This window comes from Temnothorax curvispinosus, unplaced genomic scaffold (genome assembly GCF_003070985.1).
Source record: "Temnothorax curvispinosus isolate PA1 unplaced genomic scaffold, ASM307098v1 QBEX01017280.1, whole genome shotgun sequence".
NCBI classification, from domain to species: domain Eukaryota; kingdom Metazoa; phylum Arthropoda; class Insecta; order Hymenoptera; family Formicidae; genus Temnothorax; species Temnothorax curvispinosus.
Window position 1 is genome coordinate 8,506 of NW_020227060.1, and position 23,285 is coordinate 31,790.

General features: G+C 33.0%; 1 protein-coding gene across 2 annotated transcripts; it reads right to left on the minus strand.

The window, feature by feature from the left end:
• Window positions 1-315: 315 nt before the first annotated feature.
• LOC112467404 lies at window positions 316-21,063 on the minus strand. Of its 2 annotated transcripts, none has more exons than XM_025035998.1 (9): window positions 20,462-21,063; window positions 3,752-3,814; window positions 3,437-3,495; window positions 3,018-3,113; window positions 1,735-1,860; window positions 1,573-1,659; window positions 1,240-1,313; window positions 1,070-1,177; window positions 316-489 (listed from the first exon to the last, which is right to left on the minus strand). In XM_025035998.1, the coding sequence occupies exons 1-9, from the start codon at window positions 20,923-20,925 to the stop codon at window positions 352-354; spliced, it is 1,215 nt and encodes a 404-aa protein (XP_024891766.1). In that variant the 5' UTR covers window positions 20,926-21,063; the 3' UTR covers window positions 316-351. The 2 variants fall into 2 exon arrangements, with proteins under 2 accessions (XP_024891766.1, XP_024891765.1); XM_025035997.1 differs by having other exon boundaries at window positions 3,437-3,522.
• Between the last annotated feature and the right edge of the window lie 2,222 nt (window positions 21,064-23,285).

The window sequence follows — 23,285 nt, forward strand, 5'->3', positions numbered from 1 at the left end:
ATAGCTACTGTTACGTCAGTACTTTGAGATTAAAATGGCCAATATTGCTTTGTAGTTTGAAAATTAAAATAAATATTCTGGTTTTAAATGTACAGCATTGTCTCCTGTATAAACAAGTCTCTGATTTAAAAGTATTATTAAAATTGTTTTCACATATCCTAAAGGCGCAAGAAATTTATAATGAAAATATATCGCTATCTACGTAAAGTAGTATAGTAACACTATCTACTACTAAAATATCAAATAAAATAGTAGATAGTACTACTATTCATTATTAAGTATCAGATTGTATTGATAATAATTTTTGCGTGACGTTTTAGTAACTCTAGAAGTTCAACGATCCTGCACAAATTATTGATATCTGCAACGTATTCTCAAACGATTTTCTAATTCCGCGACGCGATTCATCAGATGATGTATTTTTCTTATTTCTGCTTCATATTGTCTCATTTTGGTTCTCATGTCATATACTTCTTGTTGCATCAGTTGCTAGAACAAATAATTGCATAATTCATAAACAATATAAATTATGTACATTTTACTAATACACTTTGATCTCAATATAGTGTAATTTGAGGTAAAAAGTATATAAAGAAGAATTAAAATTATACTATTAAATCATAACATTTGTTAACTTATTTGTTTCTTCCAAGAGAAAATTTGTAAAAGTCGCTATTACTGAAGTAACAGATTGAGAGATTTTTAAAATAAATCGCACAACAAAGTAAATCGGTCACAAAGATTGTAATATCAAAATATCAAGATGATATACGTTTTTTATGCTGAATGCTGAAAATCTACTCTTTTTTATTATAAGAAATATACATATAATAAAGAAAGAATTTCCAGTAATAGTACCACTTCTTACATTAGATCAGTGATGAAACAAGATTTGAAAAGAAATGAAAAATAAATATTTTTGCGCATATTTATTTACATGAGTTATTATTTATATGCGCGTCTTCTCACATGCACTAAATAATTTTAAATGGGCAAAATTATTTACGAAATTTCTGCTGTGCACTATATTGTGATTTAAGTGTATAATATTTTAATGTTTCTCAAATACCACATTTTCGACGGTTCTCTTCATTTCGTTAATACTTTCGACCGCCAATGTAACTTTAGTGTTCATCTCGGAAGCCTCTGTATCTCTCTTTCTGTTTCTGGCTACTTGCTGAAGAATTAATATATTCCCTCATCAACTACATATCGTATTAGTAAACATTTTTAACCTACCTTTTCCAATTTAATCAGTCTCTTTAAGATGACCTCGTAGTCTTGATCATCGTCGCTAACTTCATTTTCGGTATCTGCAATTCATCGATGTTCATTATTTTATATATTAATTTATTTATGTATTTTATTATAAACTTTTTGTTTTACTGGCGTGAATTGTATATTATGTTCACTAATATTATAAACAATAACTCAGAACTACCCGCGCGTGTACAGATTTTTAAATCTGAGGTATTATTTATACATATATAGAATTAAATCTTAAAAGCAATCTTAAAATTTATATATTTCAAATGAAAATTTAACAGAATTTTAAGATTGTATCATACATACCATGAAAATCAGTTGGATCCTTTGTTGCCGACACGTCATGAAAATCAGTCTCTAAATCGCGTGCCTCAAAAGCATTTTCGTCTGTGTCTGCAGAAAATAAACCAACTCTTAAAACTATTCTTCGAAAAATTCTGTCTTAAGTTTCAAATTTTGCAAACCTACCATTTCTTCGACAAGATTGGCCATCTTGTTGAAGTTGAAATCCGACTCTACAGTGACATCGATATCTACCAGGTAGATTTGTGCAAAGTTGCCCGCATGGTTTCTCCAGCACACATTCATCCACATCTGCGCGATAAAGAATATAAATTATAAATAATATTTAGTTCATTTTCAAAAAGTATTAAAATTAACATAACGTTACACGCATTATCTTATCGAAAAATAAAGAATTAATTTTTAAATAATTTAATAAAAAATAGAAAGTTATTAAAAATTGAAAAATAAAAGTTTTAATAAATTGAATTAGAAAAGAACACAGATATAGTTAACATTATGTTATTTGATTAATTTTTATATACAACGTACATGAAATTATATTTAATTGGAATCTTATTATATAATATGTTGCAATTCTTAACATATTTAATATAAAAAATTGCATTTTCTAATTTCTTTTTTATTAAACTAGATATTATTCATCTTTTCTTATCGCTTCATTAAAATCGTAGTTTTATTAAACTACTACATAATAATATATGTATAATTAGAGACAATCGATCTTAAAAGTAACGACATATGAGAGTCCGTCGCCTCGTTAAAGCATGAAGAACATTCAATCGATTACTCGGTTACGAGTGCCTTCTCGTGCCTGGTATCGTCAGACGTAATTAAATCGACGTGGAACGATATACTTCTCGATAGCATTACGCCAAGCTAACTGCGGCACAATACGTATATTGCAGTGTCCTGCATGTCCTGCTGCATCGGTCGGTTGCAACCTCGATAGATTTACGAGCGATTCCATTGCTCTACACGGATGTTCTGATCACCACTCTCTTGTATATATTATGTGAGCTATTTACTATTAAGATTGCAATCACGACTATGACCAAAAGATCGACTTATTTAAAATGTGCATGGATGTCAAACTTTTCTTGTCTTTACTTAGCAAGGTCTCTCGCCATATAAATACCTTATCATATTTGAGATAATAGATAAACTAAGTATTTAAATTAAATAAAAAAATTTTTTTTATAAACTTATTAAGTCTGCTTTATTTTGCAATATGACGTTATTTTTTGCCGCTTTAATTGTGGACTACATATATTATATATAGTGTTATTTAAAAAATATTATATATATATATATATATATGGTAATTTATATACATATCTCTTCAATTCATAAATCGTGTAATTTTCTCGAAGTTCATGATAATGAAAGACATCACATGCAATCTAGATATCTATATATGTTTAATTTGTAAGTAAAATTAAAATTACCTGTTTGGCATTGATTGCCGGTATATCCTTTGGGACATGTGCATTTGCCAGGCGATGTACAAATTCCACCATTTAGACATGGCGTTGGGCATATGGCTAGAAAACAATGAGATTAAGATTAATGGGCTTATATAGTTGAGAAAAACACAGTTGAGTAAAAAAAATGTGTAAGTATAATATTAAATATGCATTATCTTCTATATTTTATTATTTACATATTTTATTAATAATTTAAGTTAACTCAATTTTTTAAATTATTTTTTGAATTATTTATTAAAAATTAAAATAACATTTAAGTATTGGTACCAAAAAAATTTTATAATTAATTTCTGTAATATTTTTTACAAATATAATTATTCTGTAATTATATTTTAATTTGTTACAAAATGTTAGAAATAAATTTTGTCAAATTTACTTACGTTTATTACAACCGAAACTCAAGTGAGTAGCTTGTGACCATCCCGGACAACAAAAGAAACTAGAAGTCATCTCAGTGTATACTAATCTAGGATATTTCATAAATTTCTTTAATTTATTTAAAAGTAATTTATAAAACACATACAAAATATTACACGCTGTAGTGAAAAACTATCTTTTATTACTCTTGTAAACTTAAAAATATTTGTATTATAAATATTTTTCTTTAGACAATATTTATTCTAAGGTAAAATAAGTTAATTTATTTAATTTAAATAAGCGAAAGCTCTTAATTTTGTGAGAGGCATGCAACATACCTAATTTGTCTTCCTCGATGATGGTGAGAAACTGCAGGAGTTTGCCTAGTGCATACTCGCCTCCTGAAATGCAAATTGTTAATTTTTAATTCTAGAAAAGTAATAACTTTTTGTAGATTAATTTCTTGATGCATCTGTGAATTAAAATTGATTATATATGCTGATGTAATTAGTTTATAATATAAATTTGAAATATTAATTATAAATTACATAAATATTGCTTAAATTTATAAGAAAAATTTAAATCCTATGATTATTGTCTAAGAGAAAGTAAATTATTTAATAGACTAATTAGATTTACACATTATGCTGTACATATATTAAATAATTTTTCCAAGAAAAGATTTTAAAAGATATCTATTTTTGACAGTTGTTTATTTAAATTGATACAAAACTACTCGTATTATCATATACATATATATAACTAATAACAATAATAATAATAATAATAATAATATCGCTATATTTGAAAGCAAACTGGATGTATAAAAGACATCACAGAGATGTTATCAGTAAAAATCTTTCATGAATTCTTAAATAATCCTTTCTTTGGATCTCGCATCTCGATTTCAGCTTTGCATTTTGTTATTATATGACTTATGCGATGGAGAAATTAAATCGGCAAGTCGATTATTTCGATAGCCATCGTAAACGATATCCCTTGTCGTGTCCCTTCCAGCCAAACTGCTCGCTAAAGCGCAGTCATTTGAATCGTAAAATACGCAGAAGACCGGTTAAATCGTAAAATACGAAGGCCGATTGAATACACGTTCGAAATAAGTATTTGCGTTGGCGACGATATTACGGCTTGTCGTTGCTCGATCTGACTCCGGAATTAAGCTTACGTGACAGAACTCAATATGAAAGATTGCATTTGTGATTAAGGACCAGTATTTTGGAAGCAAAAAGAATAATATCATTCTATGACTTGGAAACAAGATTAAATATTGATAATATCGCCATATCATTTAGCAGAAAGTATCACGACGGCACAGATAGCGGAAGGCTCTCAACGTCTCAACGGTTCATAAAGGAAACGAATGCTCGCTCGACAGAACCACTTCGTCATCGTCAGGCCATAGAAAATTGCATTTCGCCACGTCGATGTCGTGTTTGCTGAAACGCGACAGAACATTTACTGTCGCAACAACGAATACCGCGGGGACACGGTGGTCTCTGTCCACGTTCGTTTCATGCTCAGGAGGCAACAGGCACGAGGAACGGCGATCTATCGCCGAGTAAGTCTGCTCGATGTGACTGCAGACTGCATAAAGGACTTATACGCTCAAATTCGCCGCCATGAAATATTAACTCGTAGTCCACAGTCCACATAGTTCTCGACCCGTTTTCTTACCGCACATGCAGCATTAAATACGCTCCATCGATTTCAAGTCTTTGTTCATATCGCGTTTATGCATGTAACGTGTTACTTTGTACACAAACATAGCATTTATAATCTCTTATATACGATAATCATTTGCATAATCATTTGCATAATCATTTGCGAATCGAGAGATACAAGATTAAAAAATATTTTTACTCGGGATTTCATTTTTAATATAATATTTCATTTAATAATATAAATTATATAAAGACAAATGCGGAAGTCACATTCAGTCTTGTGATCCTCAGGTACTAAATGCAGAACCTCTGATTCTTTAAACATTCTCCATTAATGGCAGGTGGTCTGAGGAAAGCCAAGGTTAGATGTCGAGAATCCGCAAGAGTATGCCAAGGAGTAAGGACGAACGTTTATGATCGTATAGGAGAGAAAGGATTAGAAGGATTAGCGCAGCAGGTGATCGTTTATTGCGAATGTTCTGACTATTTGAACGGCTTGCATGATGCCATCACTTTCACCGTCATAAGCTCGTTCAATAAGCTTGCATTTTGACTGACATATTGTTGGCATAATTCCATGAAGCGTTTATTATCTCCAAAGTAAAATGATAAAGAAGTAGTTCGTTTGCAACGTTGTCGGTTTGATATTATTTGTATTGTGTTACTAATTTTTTTTTTTAATTAACAAGAAATTTGAAGGAAATCTTAATTTAAAGTTTAACTTATTTAGGTATAAATTAAAATATTAAAATATTAAGGTATTTAAGTTGTAATTAAAAAAAAATCGTTTTTTTTTTTTTTTAAGAAAACATCTCGACTTCAAAACTGTTAAAAAATCTATAATCAAAATATGTGAAATTCGTAAAAATTTGTTTATCATTGATTCTATTTATCAATAAGATTACAATACAATACATGGATAACAATTTAATGAAACTCTTTGTACAAGAAATCTTTTTTAATACGTACATACAGTACTATGCTGCGAGATTGCAATAAAATTATATATGTGCATTTATGAGAGCCAAAAAACCATCTTTTATCTCACTTATTGTTAATATCTCACTTATCTATTATAAATATAATATTTCAACCTCATGCCCAATAACTATCTCAAGTTTTCTCTAATATGAGTGCATAAATCGCTTGTAAGCCGTGTTCTTGATTCGCAAAAAATCTCGCGAATCGCGTCGCGCGACGGGGGTTCAGATACGGTTCAGGGGACATTTGTGTGGGAATACTGGTTCGACTGTTGCTCTGACAAGTTCGTTTCGCGCGTCGGTAAATGCCGATAAGATTTTCTCTCCTTCTCTCTCTCTTTCCTTCGTGACATTGGACGGACGTTTTGACAAACGTAAAAATGAAATTGTCACGAGAGCTAAGAGCGTATCTCGCGGTGATAAGAATCGTCGGAGATTTACGGCGCGCAAATGATTTATGACAAGACATCTTAGTTTTTCGCGTAAAACTTCTCACCTCAACGACCAAAGCATTTACGCGCCAACTAGTTACCCGGTACCAGTTTTGTGCGACGTGGGTTAAGGGTCAGTACGCTAGAATGATTGGCGATTTTACGTCGACTAAAACGATTGCAATGTCTCCGTTGATTTTAAACGTTATTCTAATGAGGAACATATTTGCTACAAACAGCTAAGCGTTCATTTGTATAGAAAGATTCAAGACACTCATCTCTTGCTTGAACAGCATTCCTATAATCATTTCTTCCTACCCTGATATGAGATGACAAAAATTAGAAAATAATCAGTAAGCGGAATCAGCATCTCTTCTCAATAGAATTACTTATTCATAGAGATTTAAATATTATATACAAAATTATATCCATATAATGTTATTTAAAAATCAGTCATATTTGTTTCAAGCTGCAGTCGAATATTTCAACGTGGCATGTGCTTGGCGATGATAATTGATAGATGCAATTTTTTAAAATAAAACGTATTAAAAAATACGTAATAAAATCTCGGTAACATTTCGCATCATATATACGTAACAACCGAAGGCGCCATATACATCGCGTGATGCGGTTCACAACGTTCTGACCGAAAGGTAATAAATCCAGAATGAATTACTGCATTGGACGCTCGCATGTCTACGGCTCTCTTAAGCGCTTCCGAAATCTTAGCGGCGATCTCGGAATGGGAACCATTCCTAACAGCGCCACGTAGCCCTTAACGTGACGTCGTGTTATCGCGGTCGTTTGTTACGTTCCCTACGTCCATCTGTTGCACGCGTAGATTTTCGCCGACGATGACGACGACAATTTCCTTTACCGTCCCTGTAAGTCTAACGAGCTGCATAACTTCTCCGCGCAACATTGTTGCGGACTGCGTTTTGTGTCTATGCGTCACCGAGGGCAAGCTTGCACAAACGTTTCTTCGTCGAACTGACAGCTATCGGCTCTGTAAACTTTATGAATCTCATAATTCACGCCAGATTTATCAGGCCAATAAAGCTATATGACACTTGGGTTCAATGGGTTTGATTATGTGTACCTATATGTTTCAACATTCTCTTTGCTATAAATAAAACACGTTTACTGCAGTTACAGTTACAGATTTGTAAATGATGTTGTATTTCGTATGCAGACTTATGCATATGTTTATTTATAAAGAGAAAGTTTACAGATATTATTTCTGTAAATCAGTTCTATTCTAATAAGTAAATGAAATTTAACAAAAAATTCTTAAGAAACAATTTGATTCAATTTTGTGATACAAAAATATAAGCAGAATTATTTGATATAATTAAAAAGTATTAATTTATAATTAACATTTGTGCATTTCTATGAAATTAATAGCTAATAATAATAAATTAATATAGTAAAATTAATCAAATAATAAATTAAATGAGAAATATGTTCTATGCATTTATTTCTAAAATTTATTAATTTTTATTGTTTGTATTTCATTGTTTCACGGTTCCTCTAGTCATATATTAATTATATCCGAATACTTAAATAATTCCGAATACTTAAATAATTATATTTCCACATGTGAAACATATTACCATTATTTAATAAATAATAATAGAACCTTCTAATTTGTAAGTAAAAAAAAATCACAATTTTGAGAGATATAGTTTCCTGTCGGAAGCTTTCACTAAATTAATAATAAATCCTAACTAAACGGAGTAAAGCATAGATTTTCGTAGAAATACATGACACGTCTTGCACGTCTGGTGGTTAGTGGCAATAAACACCGGTTTTTTATTGCCTGATCTCATAAATGTTAGTCCCGCCGTTTCCTTTTTTTCTCGCGCACCACCCAGATGCGGTGTCATCCAGAAGCGCGTCTCGCAGTTTCCAACTTTGTGCGGTCTGTCGTAAATCAAGCAATTTAACGAGATCAATTTAACAAGATCAAAGTGTGACGATCCCTTTCCTGAATTAGCCATGTACTCATAAAAATCGGATTAAGATTACGGCTGTATTCTATCATATGATATACTTTCCATTATCGTTAATATCTCTTGCATCCATAAAATGCATACAACGAACTATAAATTGTTACTTATATTTATTCATCATATATTTACCATTATCGTATCAATAATCTATTTTTACCAAATGACTAATTGTAAGAGAATATAAAAATTATTTTTAATTTTAATATTTGTATTACTAAAAATTAATGCACATTAGTATATTGTATTTTAATATATATAAATTAAATATTGTTTTGTTATTTATGAACAATTAAAAGCATTAGAACAATGTCTTAAAGTAACATTTTGAGAAATTATTATTATTTTTATTTTTATCATTATTTTATTATTTATTCATTTTTATACGTTTATTATAAGACTATAAGTACTTTTATTATTATATCAATAATTTAATAATTTATATATTAATAATTCTTATTGACATGTTTTATGGTTAAATTTTATTGTTTATTTTATGAGCAATTCTTCATTTAAATTGAAAACTCCAAGATCAGCGATTAATTTTGCCTCGATTTGCGACTAATAGCAAAATTCATCACGCGAACGATAAGGTTATAAATCAGGAATTACAAATAACTTAAGGTTTCGAGGCGGACCAGGACATCGATTCAATCGGGCCAATGAAAGGGCAGACAAAGCTATCGATTGTAATTGCCGGCAGTATAACGACCATTTGTTTTACGAGCAGTTCGCATGCAAAACACGTGGAATCTCGACTGGCTTTTGCGAGGCGGAACAAAGAAACTGGAGAGCTGAAGTGCCACTCGTGTGTCCGGACGGCAATTTGTTTTTAAGATTTTCCAATGACTACCTCGGCCATCGGCCGCTGTTTTACAAGTGGGACTTTGATCATGCGCAGTCCTGGGACACTCGTGACATTTTATTTTTTTTAAGTAGTTTCAAAATGCCATTCATGCCGAATAAAGAACGCCCCGCGTAAATTTTGTAGCTTAGGGGATAAAGTATTAAAAAAGATATCTAAAAAATAAAATAAATATAAAAAAAGATAAATAATTATTGCACTAAATTATATTGATAATCATTACTAAGTTCATATATTAATTTCTCTCTAAGAATAAGTTTATGTTGTAAAAAAAATCTTTCTAAATTGTACAACATTTCAGTATGTATATAATAAGTTTTATTATATTTTAAAACTATTTTTTAAATTAAATTCTATCAACTTTATACGTATAACGATTTCTCGAAGCACACCACTAAGAAATTGTACGAGCTACTTGAAAATTATGATGTATCTTATTTCAGGATTCAAGGCTCGAGCGCCATAATGCACCTATGTATTGCGCGTTTCAATTACGAGACTCGATAACACCTCTTGGCGGTAACTTCATCTTCGCACAGCTGCATCCATACAGCTTATCACAAAAGCACCGATGTTATTTTTAAGGCGATCGGATGGGTTCCATGTACTCCCAAAATATTTTCCTTTTGAAATATTGCACATTATCCCTACATAATACGTATAAAACTGCAAACCCTCTGCATTAGATAAAAGAGCTCCTTCCGTAAATATTTTTCGAGCTATATTATTCTTCATGTAATATTATCGCAGCGCCATTCAGCACGAAGAGCAACAGCTTTATTTCATTATAAAGATTCTTTTCTATAGAATATATTTTAGATTATCTTTTTTTTATATTTCTCGAATTATGCAGCCATGCTGTGCCATGAGCCATCATGTCCGTGAAGGAGGAGTGTGAACGAATGATGTCTAAACAATCCGGCACCGCAAATCGACGATATGTACGCTAACGAGAGTCGGTCGTCGATCCTCGGATCTGGCTAAGGCGGCTCGCAGTGATTCATACCCGCTAATTTCAGACCTACGCTTTGAAGTATTGCTTACATGAATCTTTTTTTAAGACCGCCCCTTTCTGCGCCGTTCATTGCATTATAATCGGTTCGCCAATAATCCGGTAATATTTACGTAATTTACTTAAGCTTTATACGAATACTTATTATTAGAATAGAACCCTGTAATTTATACGTTTATATAATAGAAAAAGAAAAGAGGAAAAAGGATTATTTATTTATTTGAAAATATATATATAAATAAGAGAAAACAAAAAGAGATGTAAAAAATTATAAAATCAAGTAAAATATTATAAAGCAAAAAAGATATTATAAAGTATTAAAGATGTATTAAAGTAATATTATATGACAGAAATGATAAAATTAATAGTAGAAGGTGAATTTTTAATTATTTATGGTCTAACATATTATAGAGAATATTTTGTCATCAAACCAATCAGTTATGTACTAATAAGGCAAAAAGAGCTAAGCGCCGGTGTTAAAACGAGTATATTGTATACAATACAAAAAATAAATCTTTAATACGAACATACAAAATGCAGACGTTTCGCTCTAACTTTCAGACCCTCTTCAGTTTGACATATAATAAATAAATTTAAGATCTTAGAACAAGTAGTGATGAACATATATGTAGTGAGAATGTTGACGTGTTCTTTAAGCCACTTGTCAGGGCACAATTTTGATTACCAAGTTTGAATAATGGCATGTCGCGAAATTACGTTTCTCACAATTTGTTCCAAGATCTTAAATTTATTTATTATGTCACACTGAAGAGGTTCTAAAAAACCTAAACGTCTGTATTTTGTATGTTCGTAATAAAGATATATTTTTTGCATTGTATATTACTCGCTTTAACACCGGTGCTCTGCTCTTATTTGCCTTATTATTATTAATTGATTTTATATCTTGAGAGTGTTTTTCTTATTTTTGATTTGTCATCAAAATTCAAGACAGATATTGTAACACAGTCTTCCATCAAGTTTATTAAAGCTTCAGATTTTTAATGTAATGACGTTAAAAAAATTTCTGCTGTTAGGCTCTTGGAAAAATTCTGATAGCGCCCATGGACTCATTTGACGTCGCGTCGCGTCGGTGCCTTCAGTATTTCCATAAACAAAGAAATTGCCGGTCTGCGCCATCCAAGAATGCACAGTCCATATTTGCGAAAGAGGCGAATCGCCGCTCGTTCATTTAGAGATTGCATCTTGCGCGTCGAAAGCCGTTCCCTCGGCGGAATGCGCAACGATGCAACGGGAGCCGCGGGCAGGCAGTGCAAAACTTCCAAATTACAAAATTGCTTGATGACGGGTTACCCAGGTTACCGCTCAGGTGAAGTAATTATGCGCCTACGCGGTGCCAATAAGACGCGCAGCGTCTCTCATTACTGGCCTCCCGTGTCTCGTTTTTTCTTCTTCCTCGATGATGCGGCGCACGACGTGTCTTGCCATTTAAATTTTTGAAAACGAACATGGGATATAAGATATTTCTCATTAACTTTTAAAATGTCATTCTGATTAAAGATTGCGTAGATACGGTTATATCACTATATTCTGTTTTACTCGTGTAATCTTGTGAACGGTAAAAGTTCTATCGATACGTTTAATAATTCCAAATTTCTGAACACTACGATACCATCTAACTTTATTAGAAATAATATTTATATTCTTGCGAAACATTTGGCAAATTTTTTTAAACGTTTTGAATTATATATAGTTTTTTACATATAATTATATTATTAATAATAGCGAGATAAGAATATTTAAAGATTGTCATTTAACAATTATGATCAGAAAGGATAAACCAGTTTCGTCCGAATGATTCACTGTCTCGCAGCGATCGAGCCGGAAGTGTTCAATTTTACCGAACACGTATGATTTTTAGGATTTTGACCTAGAATCCAACTGGCATTTCCCCAATCATTGTTTTCGATGAATCGAAAACAGGTTCCCATTCAACGGCCGTTTCGACCATTCCAAGAACAAACGTTGGCAATTTCTCAGCAGAAAAAAGCAACCTCGACTTTCTTGCATCTCCATATGCGGAATCGCCCAGCTCGCTCATTTTCTTCGGTGGATGCAGTTTACGTTCCCGGACGCCATTTGCCTCCTGCCGTATGTTCCGTCCATAAACTTCGTAGTTGTCTATTAATTCTGTTGTAGCTCGATTTCACTCGTTGGACTAGGTTGAGCAACGAGCGAAGCGTTACAAAGCGTGAACTTTCAAGCAAAGTCAATGGGCGAACAATATTACACAATTACAATGCAAGATATCGTTGTGATTGACATCACGTGTAAACTACGAGGTCTTCAATTTTATCTTGATTCTGATGCTTAAAGATTTCACACCGCTATTTCTATCTAATCAAGCAAAGTGAATGTATATAAATGATTACCATAAAACTTCAATATCTCGTCATGTCTCTTTAAGTTATAATGTTAATTATCGTCTCTCTTTTATATCTAACATTAAATTTATTGATTACTGGCGTAAGTTTAAAATTAGTCATGATACAAAAACATCTTTTTATAAGAAATATAAGTCCTGCAGTCACAAAATCTTCCTCCATCGCGTTATTTTCCTTTCTCTCTTTTTTTTATTTTTATGGCGGTATTTTCAACCAAATATAGATTGAAAATCAAAACAGAACAAAAAGGGCCACTAACCGCAAAATACTCATCCTGCATTTGTCCGTACAAATTCATAGCGCGTGCGTCAGCGCTGTACTACCCGCACGTGTACTACCTGCATCTCGCGCCTTATCCGCCCGTTCTCTTCTCTCGCTTTTGACCTTTTCACCCCTCGCGTCCGCAGCCCGCAGATAAAAGTTCACGTTAATGGATTTACATGAAGCCGCTATCATCGAACGTGGCGGAATCAAGCTGCAAGTGTTCACTTCGATCGTTCATCCCTCAGTTTCTTCCTACTGCGACGTAAAGAAATATGGCGCAGTACGCTCTATTGCATTTTTATTTAATAAATGTAAATTACATAATGTTTGTAATTATTATTTGTTTAATAATTAAATTTGTTTAATAAATTAAATCTATTTATCAAATCTGTTTATTAAATAATATTTATCAAATATTTCTAATTCATACATGCATTTCTAATTTCAATTATAAAATAAAAGATTATTTGATAACGTTTTGTTCAATTATAATCGTAAATAAAATAAATCGATAAAATGGAGCAATATAATTGCAAATAAAATATATAAATAAAAATTAAAATTAATAAGTTTTCTTATTAATTTTAATTCTCTTTACTTTAATACTTTTACTTTTTTTATTTTTTACTTTAATACTTTTTTATAACTTTTTCATAAATTCTTGTAACACGTATGTACATGTATATTTCATCAATATTATTCTTTGCTCTTCGCTGCACCGCTTGACGTCAATCTTTTTGCTTTGTTAGTTTGCAATCGGTATTACTTCCCCGCGACTGTCAGGGGACCGATGGATCGCTTCGATAGCGATACGATTCAATGTCGAGTGCTTGCACGTCCACCGAAATTGTACGTCTTCCCTCGATCTAGTGTGCGATCGATGCTCGCGGCCTTCGCACGAGATGTAGGAATTATAAGGTCATGGGTCGGAAAATACACACACACATATCTATATATATATATATGTATATACATAGATCATGTGAAGATTCTGTTTGAAATTCTAAAACTTTTGGAAAGCAGTCGACGATGTCGGGAATATTGATTTTTGTTAACTTTTCGATAATTAATATACATTCTATATATAGAGCTATTGTAATAATGAATTTAATCGGTTCTTCGTAGTTCAAAATTGGTTGAATTTTTTGAAGATAAATATCTTGAAAGAAGAAATACAGTCCAAACTAGTATCAAACTATTTTCTGTATATTCCCTTCTACTTTCTTTGAAATTTTTGTATTTTTTTCAGTATAAAAATACTGAATGAAATCATCGTTATAATTATTAATTGCTTACGAAATTTCAAGTTTTTTTTTAGTATTTAATTAATATACCTTGCTATGGAAAAAATAAACCATTATGCAAATATTTAAATTATTCTGTACATTTTTTATTATCGAAGAATTTCTAGAAATTGGCTACAACTTAACGCGTGACGAATTTGGAAGGTGCGCATCTCTCGGAGTATCTTCAGGGTTGAACGGCCGGCGCTGATATGTTTATCCTGCGGGATACCGGTTAGCAAAAAGGGAGAAGAAGAGAGTAAGACGCAAGTGTGCGAAAGGAGTGCTCTATTTGTGGCCATGGAATTTTTGTGCATTTTGGTTCTTCTCTTATTCACTGATCAGAAAGAACTTTGTTAACGTCACGAAGACGGAATTGTAAGAGTGAGTGTAAAATGGAACATAAAAAATTGTAAGTTTTACGCATAAAATATACTAGTAGAAAAGATCTACGTGAATATAACGCAAAAATTTCTAACTGACAGCAAGTTAACGCGTAAAAAGATCACATTTATAAGTTATTTGAAATTGGAAATTTTAACTGTATCCAATACGATGATACTTTATTTTATAACTGCAAATATCAATGATGAGATATATGTATGATACAACAGATATAATACCTGCACTACAAAGATATAGTAAAACAATTATATAAAAAAATTTAAAACTTTCATGACAATTTGTAAGTTTAAATAAAAAAAAAATACGCTGCGAATATTTTATAGATAATAAAACCATTAAATTAAATTAGCGGTATCATTAATGTAATATTTTAATTATATGTATATTGCGTATATTATCACGTAGGTACATTGCGCTCAATAATTTACTTTTATTAATTTATTTCTCCACTATGCGGATGTACTCGACACTTCCGGCGTTTCCACGAAATTTTGACGAAGCACTACTTTTAATTTAAATAACGACTTTGCATACACGTCAAATAAAAACAAGATTAATATAATGTTCTTACAAATCTACATATACAAATGTAATATGCATGTTTAATATATTCGATTCGACACATGTAAGACTCATATATATAATTAGATGTAGAACTATTGAAGCTATTGCAAAGTTGTAATTAAAATCATAATAAAAATTTATTATTGATCATACGTAGCAGAATCAATATTTTCGATAAACATAACGCCACATGAAAAATAATATTTAAACACTTAAAAAGGCATTACGCGAATGTATAAGTGCATTTGCAGCTATATTGACCCGACATATTCAAAGCGCAATTATTAAAATGTGTTATTCTGTGGGTAGGATTTCGAAGGGATATTTACATGATGAAACATTTATGGATTCCGGCGAGATTCAATATTATTTTATCAGAAATGTTTCATGAATGTCGTTTGAGCAACGTTTGCGCACTTGCTGGTGAGGCAATGTTTGCGCATTAAAATGAATCATTTTCGCAAATGTACATACCACCCGCGCATTTTGCTTCTCCTTGCTTCTCGCGTGTAAAATAATAGAAGTTCGCGTTTCAAAGAGAGAAAGCAAACCAACTGATGAAGAGAACCAAATAATTAACTGCATCGTTCAGATGTAAACGGATTCACTAATTAATCATTTAATTTGAACGATTAGTGAGACGCAGCGTGTGCACGATGAAAAGTGAAGCATCATCTGAGTGAGTTGCGAAATTTGCTTCGCGTATTAGTTTAACGAGCTCTTTACCTTGGGACGACAAAGAACGGAGCAGGAAGAGTTTTCACGCGCTACATCATTTGCGATAAATTTACATCCATGAATATTTTAACTGAAATATTTGACTCAAGAACCATGAATATTTAAATGTTTTTTTTTCCATATAAAACAAAAATTAAATAAAACAAAAAATGCTTTATAACTTTGATAATATTTGAGTTTCAACGCTTTATTATTTAAATCCTTCTGACGAGCTTTTCAAAAATACATTGTACAATGCATTTTTCTAGCAAAAATATTATTTTGCAAGAAGAAGTGAGTTTTACTTATTGAATAATGCACGATAGATTTACGTTCTTTACCTTCATTTTTAATACAACAACAATGATACTGACATTTATTTGACAAATTATTGATAGCCATACATACATAATAAAAACAAAATCTACATTTTGTAATTTATTAGTTGAAGATAATGAGAAATTAAAAAAATTGAATAAATCGAAAATAGTTGAAGGTATAATTAAAATACCAAGGATATATATATAAAAGCTTTACATTTATCGTACAATTGTTCTAATCAAAGAAATTATCTACAAAGTTAAATGTATGTAATGTAATATAATGTAATGTAGATATATTTTATATCATAATAATTTCTATTTTATAAACAGATCCATAGGTATGAAGATAAGAATATCGTATCTGCTGTACTTATTTGGTTTAGTTAAGCTGCGATACGATAGCTTCACATATGGTATCAAGAAATGGCTGCTAACGTTTCCGATGGGGATGATGGGAGACGTGCGTTTATAGTTCTCGAGAACACATTACGTCGACGAATGACACCTGTCTCTTTATGACCTCGTTGCTCATCGATCAGCCATCGATGTTGAGTTCTACAGCGATAACCAATGGCAATGCTGGGCAGCGAAACGTGCCTAAGAATGACATTGCAGGATGGTTATCTGGAGTACTCGGAACGGCTTGAATATTCATTATTCGCGTTTCTTTCGTTCGATGCTCATCGATCACCCGGTGTCGCAAACGAAGCAACATAAATGATCGAGAGAGAAGGTGGCCGGCGGTAACGAGAGAATGCCGTGGTCCATACCTCCTTGCATATGTCTCGAACAATATGTATGTGCAACAATGGCCATTAATTATGAAGAGAAACGTGGTGCAGCGCAATAATCGTATCGTGTCCGTTTCATAAATGCGTTAAACAGTTTTAAAGTCTGAACTATCGTCTTATACAGTTCCAACAAAAATTAATCTGCATTATTAACGCATTTGAAATGCATTAATATCATTCGATTTTTTATATTTTTCTATAAAAGTTTACGTCGTTTGTATGTCGTCGACAAAATAAATCCTGATGAATATCAAAATTGCGAGGTGACGCATTGCATGCTAATATCACATCACCTCCAAATTTTTCCGATGACTTTAAATCGATAGATCGCATTTTAAGCGTTATGATTGTCGTACCAATGGATTTAAATCGATGACACGATTCGGCGCATCGCATCAGCCGCATCGTTGAGAAATCCTCCGCGCGAGGTGCACGCGAGTTTGACCGCGTGTGCATGATGATACGGAGAGAAAGAAAGAGAAAGAGAGAAGGAGAGAGAGAGAGGTGCACGCACACTGTTATCCTTGGACAGGTTTACAAGATTTTTTAGCCTGAGGCACGCATCTGGGCAACCCGATCGCACGACTCGCAAGATAGACGAACATCGAATTATTGCATTCAGACTAAATAGTAACTAAATATTCTACATGTGTATTTGCACATACGTGCTTGCGAATATAAATCCATTTAATACGATAGAATATATAATTTCACAATGTAGAAATATTATGTGTATTAAAAGGATCTCGTTTACGAACTAATCGGAAAGATAATGTGAGATAATAAATATCAGAGCTAATAATAATAATTATTATTATTTAATAATTATAATATATTTTTTATATAAATATCAGTCTTACGAATGATATTATACTATACAGTTTAGAATTGAAAAGAGTGTAATCGTTATTGTATCGTAAATATATGGAACTGGATCGCCCAATATTTATTCTACTTACTTTCATTTAACATATATACCAAAGTATATATGTGTATGTAATTACGACAATAAACAGTTCGTGACAAAAGACGAAGAGAGGCAAAATACGCGTGATGAAATCACTGTGCAATAATATTGACTGATACAGACACCGGCTTGTTCTTTCCCCGGTGTTTATATTGCCACGAGCGCTTTTTGCTACGCCTGGCGTGAACGCCCGCAAGGCTTTCTGACGGGCAATCATCGATTCACGCTGGGAAGCGGAATGATCTCGTGGCTGTCAGGAGGTGATAAAAGTTACGCGGTATGGTGATTTCCCCTTAATGATCGCTTCGAGAAACCGAAGACGGGATTGTAAGGTGAGAATGAAAATATCTGATGCTGCTTGTTCCAGGAAAATGCCATTGCACATCTATCTTTCACTGATCAATTTCGTTCATTATTATAGGACAACTGCTATATTATAAAATATTAGCGCATAAGTGTACAAATTGAATAACAACAATTTTTTTAATATAAACTTGTATATTTTTCTTCCAATAAATAATTTTAATTACTGCAAATAATATATATTATAAAAAAGTAGTTTATTAGTCTTTGTAAATAAGTGAAATTGATGCCCTCATAATATCATAATAAAAATTTATTATTAATTAGTTACTTTTTTTATAGAAATTGATTTGAATATTTATATTAATGTAAATGGTTAATGTGATAAATTTTATCAGAATAATCATCTTTACCGACAATTATACATAATCACTAAAAAAATACTAACTTGCATTATCTTTACCAATTGGATACTGGAGATTATTTATAATTACCAATGAATGTGATAAATAAAGTAATAATCAAAATTTAATAAATTTACCAAAATTTAATAAAATGAAATTTATTAAAAATTATTGGTAATTATATATATAATTGCCAGTAATTATGCATAATTGTTAAATTAATTAAATTTGTGGTAACATATATAAATAGGTATTAATTAAATCTTGAAAATTATAAAAATTTTGAATTTCTTTGTTAAACTTTAATAATACATTGTATTTATTGTAGTTAGCTAAAACAAAACTTTTTTAATTACAAAGACTGTTTCAGAGATTTTTAAAGTTACATATTTTTAAAGGTACATATATATACCTGCGCAGAAAATTTTGCAAAAGTCAAGTTTTACGATCGTGTTGGATCAATCAGATTAATTAACCCTTTAGGGTTTCAAGCTCGGATTACAGAGAACTTGAAACCCTAAACCATTTATCTGAATACTTTTAATCCACGTGTCCACACATGTGTTGAGAGCCGATGCATGCGCGCAAAGAAATCCGCCGCCGTGCACTGACAATCCCCAATAATTGTACGCGACAGAGGAACGCGGTACGTGCGAGATAATTAATTGGTCGATTAATTAAACGGCTCGCGGCTCGTCTTTGAACGACGACGCGTCCGCGCCGGCCTTATTCCGTCGACCATCGCGCTCGATCGTACATCATCGCGCGGATGCGGTGCGTCGCTCATTGCTCGTAAATATAGTAATTCAGCGACACACGTTAGCGGCACCCGTATATTTACGCGTCGCGGTTCATTCACTTCCATTTACATGCCTCCCGTGACGCGACGAGTAATCGCGCCTGGATGTACTCCGCGAGCTTGAATTATTCGACCCTCGCGGATATGCGAGTATCACATCATCTATTTCTATGGATGAATCTTGCCTCCGCATATCAGTGTTTTCGTTAATCTTTTGATAAAAGGACTAGCAAATTAACATTCTTGATTGAAGCAATCTATATCGCCTTGATTAAAATTGAATTAAAGCACGTTTGTCATAAATACATAAAGATATTTTTTATATTATTATTTTACTTACTTCTTTAATTAACTTATAAAATATAAATGCAAATTGTCTACAGAAACATTTGATTCTTTCGTGTAAAGAGTATCTCTTGTCTGCTCAATCTGTATCGATTTAATTTTAGTATATAAATACTTTTTTTATGTCTCATATGTATATTTTCATATATTTAGATAATTTTCTCTACTTGCTTTACAAACTCTTTTTTATTTACAATAGAAGTTCTCTGTCTGCAATGACGCATGACCTTTATTTCTCACAAAAAATGCGACTTAAACAATATCTAAATCTAAAATTCTTGTGATGAACTTATTCTACGTAATGCCTAACATTCTATCATATTTTAAATTCAGTCTGACCGAATTAGACTAATAGAGTCTAACTTCGAATGAAACTATTTGAGACTTGAACGTCGGAGGAGGTTCTGAATTCCGTGTTCATTAACATAAAGATTGATTATCTTATACCACATTTCCATAAATTTTCAATCATGTATTCCAAGTCGGAAGTTTATCTCATACTCACCCCGAATGATGTTTGGCGTACGTAGGGACGGTTGTAGTAATCGGCTGAAAGCCTTGCGCGCCCATCTCTCTTGGCTGATGCTGACGATGATTGCTATGATAACCCGCGTACGCTATCGCCCTGGTACCACCGTTCTCCACCATCGCCACGGCACCATTGAACTTTTGTTCCAGCATCCGTTGCTCCAGATGCCCCGATGCCGAATTTATCTGTTGCGGTGATCTCGTCGTGGAAACCTGTGGCTGTGGCGTCCATGGGCTTCTCGCGGTAGTAGTTGTCTCTCGGACGACGAGTTTGTCATCAAGGCGATCGTGCCTAGCGTGGGGCAGTCTGTCGCGATACCAAAGTGGCCAAACAATTCTGTGGCTGCGCGAGGGTATCCCATGATGATCCTCCAACGACGGTAGAACCGAGCTCGTTGTGGCCGCGATAAGCAAGCTCGCCAGCAGTATCTTCAGGGTCATCGTTCGGCTTTTGAAAAACTTATAACGACTGCGCGATGTCCTGTATAATACCAACAACTGTACGAGCCGTCACATCCTCAACGGCCGCGGTGGACGCGTCAAGTTCGCGACAGGCTCGACGGATATCCGGATGTGAGATCCTCCACGGGCAGCTGAGAGGCACTACTGAGAGCACTACCGAACCAGACGTACGAAGCAGGGCCCACGTGCTTCAGCTGCACCAACCCCACCATGAATCTCTTTTTCTCCGTCTCGTTCCTTCTCCCTGTGTTTCCCTCTTTTTCCCGTTGCCACATTTACTCACCGCATTCGCTTGTGGCCCGGTCTGCCCGGATTCTCTTTTCTCCCTTTCTCCTTTCCATTCTCATGCTGTAGCGGCTGTCTGTTCTCCTGGTACCCCACCAAGTCCTTCGGTAACCACCTACGTATCCTTCCGCGACGGCCTGTGCACGGAGAGAGCCGCGTTCCTCTCGTAGTTGCTATCTTTACGAGCGATAACACTATTCTGAACAAAGCTCTCGCGCCGGCTGCGAAGATATCGCGATTCAAAAACGGATATGGATCGTATATGACTCACATGCGGCTTGCAAATTCCACTATTGCCGGAACAAAGTCTGCGATGATTAACGGGGATGAGGTAAACGCATGAATGCTATGGTCTTTTAGTTGCACGACACATTCTTTGAAAAAGACGGAAAGATATCGGTTATATCGTTCCACGATACTTAACAATCTTGTACTATTTAAAAATCAGTAATTATAAAATTCTACAATCTTTAAGACGCCATATTTCCCAATTTGAGACATTGTGTTTAACGTTAATAAGTAAAGTTTTTATTTAATAAAACTACAAAGGAGAACCACAACAGAAAAATATTATGAAAGAATTAAAGCGCAAAATCAGAAAATAGGCTAATAAATGAAAATAAAACGTTTATCAAAATAAAATATGAAATACATAACAGTATGAGCAAAAATACTTTTTAGATTAGTATCATATTTAATGATGTAGCTAGAACAACAACATTCAACATATGAGTAGCTTGGAAATAATTAAATGCAATGCGATATACAATAATTAGTCATAACCAGAAACCACAATATCGTTGATATAATGATCAATGCGCTATGCATAATCTATGTTGCCAGCCTTTGTATCACCTATGACCTATGTTATATGGCCTCATTAATATGAAAGAAAGTAAACCGCAAAACCATAAAATAGAATAAAAGACTAAATATTAACAAACTAATATCTGCATAGAGACAACATAATAAATATTAATATATGTAGATATAAGAAGATATCCTTTAAGAAAAACATATTTGCGTTTCTATCTTTTCAATCATCAATAATAAAATAGCTTTTACAATTTTTACAATTATTAAATTCTTCATTTTTATAAAATTCTGATTAAAAAATTATTAATTTAAAATTATACATAGAAATAGAGTATTAGAATCTCAAATGAACAACGACGTTGTTTTCTAACAATCATCAGCTGTATATTGAAGAATAGAAGATTACGCGAAGATTATGTTGAAACGCTCGGTTCTTTTAAAGCAAAACCAGCAGCGTCGGACGAATTGCACCAGAACAGCGGTCGATTTTGCAATGCTGTGAAGCTGGAAGTTACGCGCATTAGAAGTCCCTCTGTGCCATTCTCGAATCACTTCAAGTAACACCACGATGTTACTTGAGACCAAGGTCAGTAGTGCAGTGGCTGGAAATGCAAGGTCTTTGTTACCTTTTTGCTCGTTACTTACCGAGGACGAACCGAAAGGATTGGAATAATTGCACGGATCATCGTCACGTTATTGCCCATTAGGAGAGCATGAAGCACAAAGCTTAAAAGCACATCGCGACCGGCAAGAGATAAATCAATGTAGCAGAATAACATACCGTGACGTTCGTTCTCGCAAACACGATATACCCTTCCTACCACTCATGATTTCTCGAATAACTTTATCATATAACTATGATGAAATAAAAGCGAAAACTGTCTAAACAAGAAAACATATTTCAGAATAAAAACGTAAATTTTAGAAGAAAGCGAGAAAAGAATTTGATAATTGAATCAGTATTATAAATTGCGATTATGTATTCTTTGAATTTTTTGTGTTTTGTTATACTTTCTATTTAAGAGTCATGAATGTAGAGTATGTACTGATTTAAATGCGAAGGACACGATAAAGCCAAAGTAATGTTTCATTCAGACAGTGCCGGTGAACTCGAATGAAATGTTTATGATTAATGCTGCCGACACTGCCGACACTGCCGACACTGTAGGAATGTTAATCGAGCTCACGGCGATCGCAAAAGTATCTTTCTTTTCATGCGTATACGTTGTTCTTTTCTC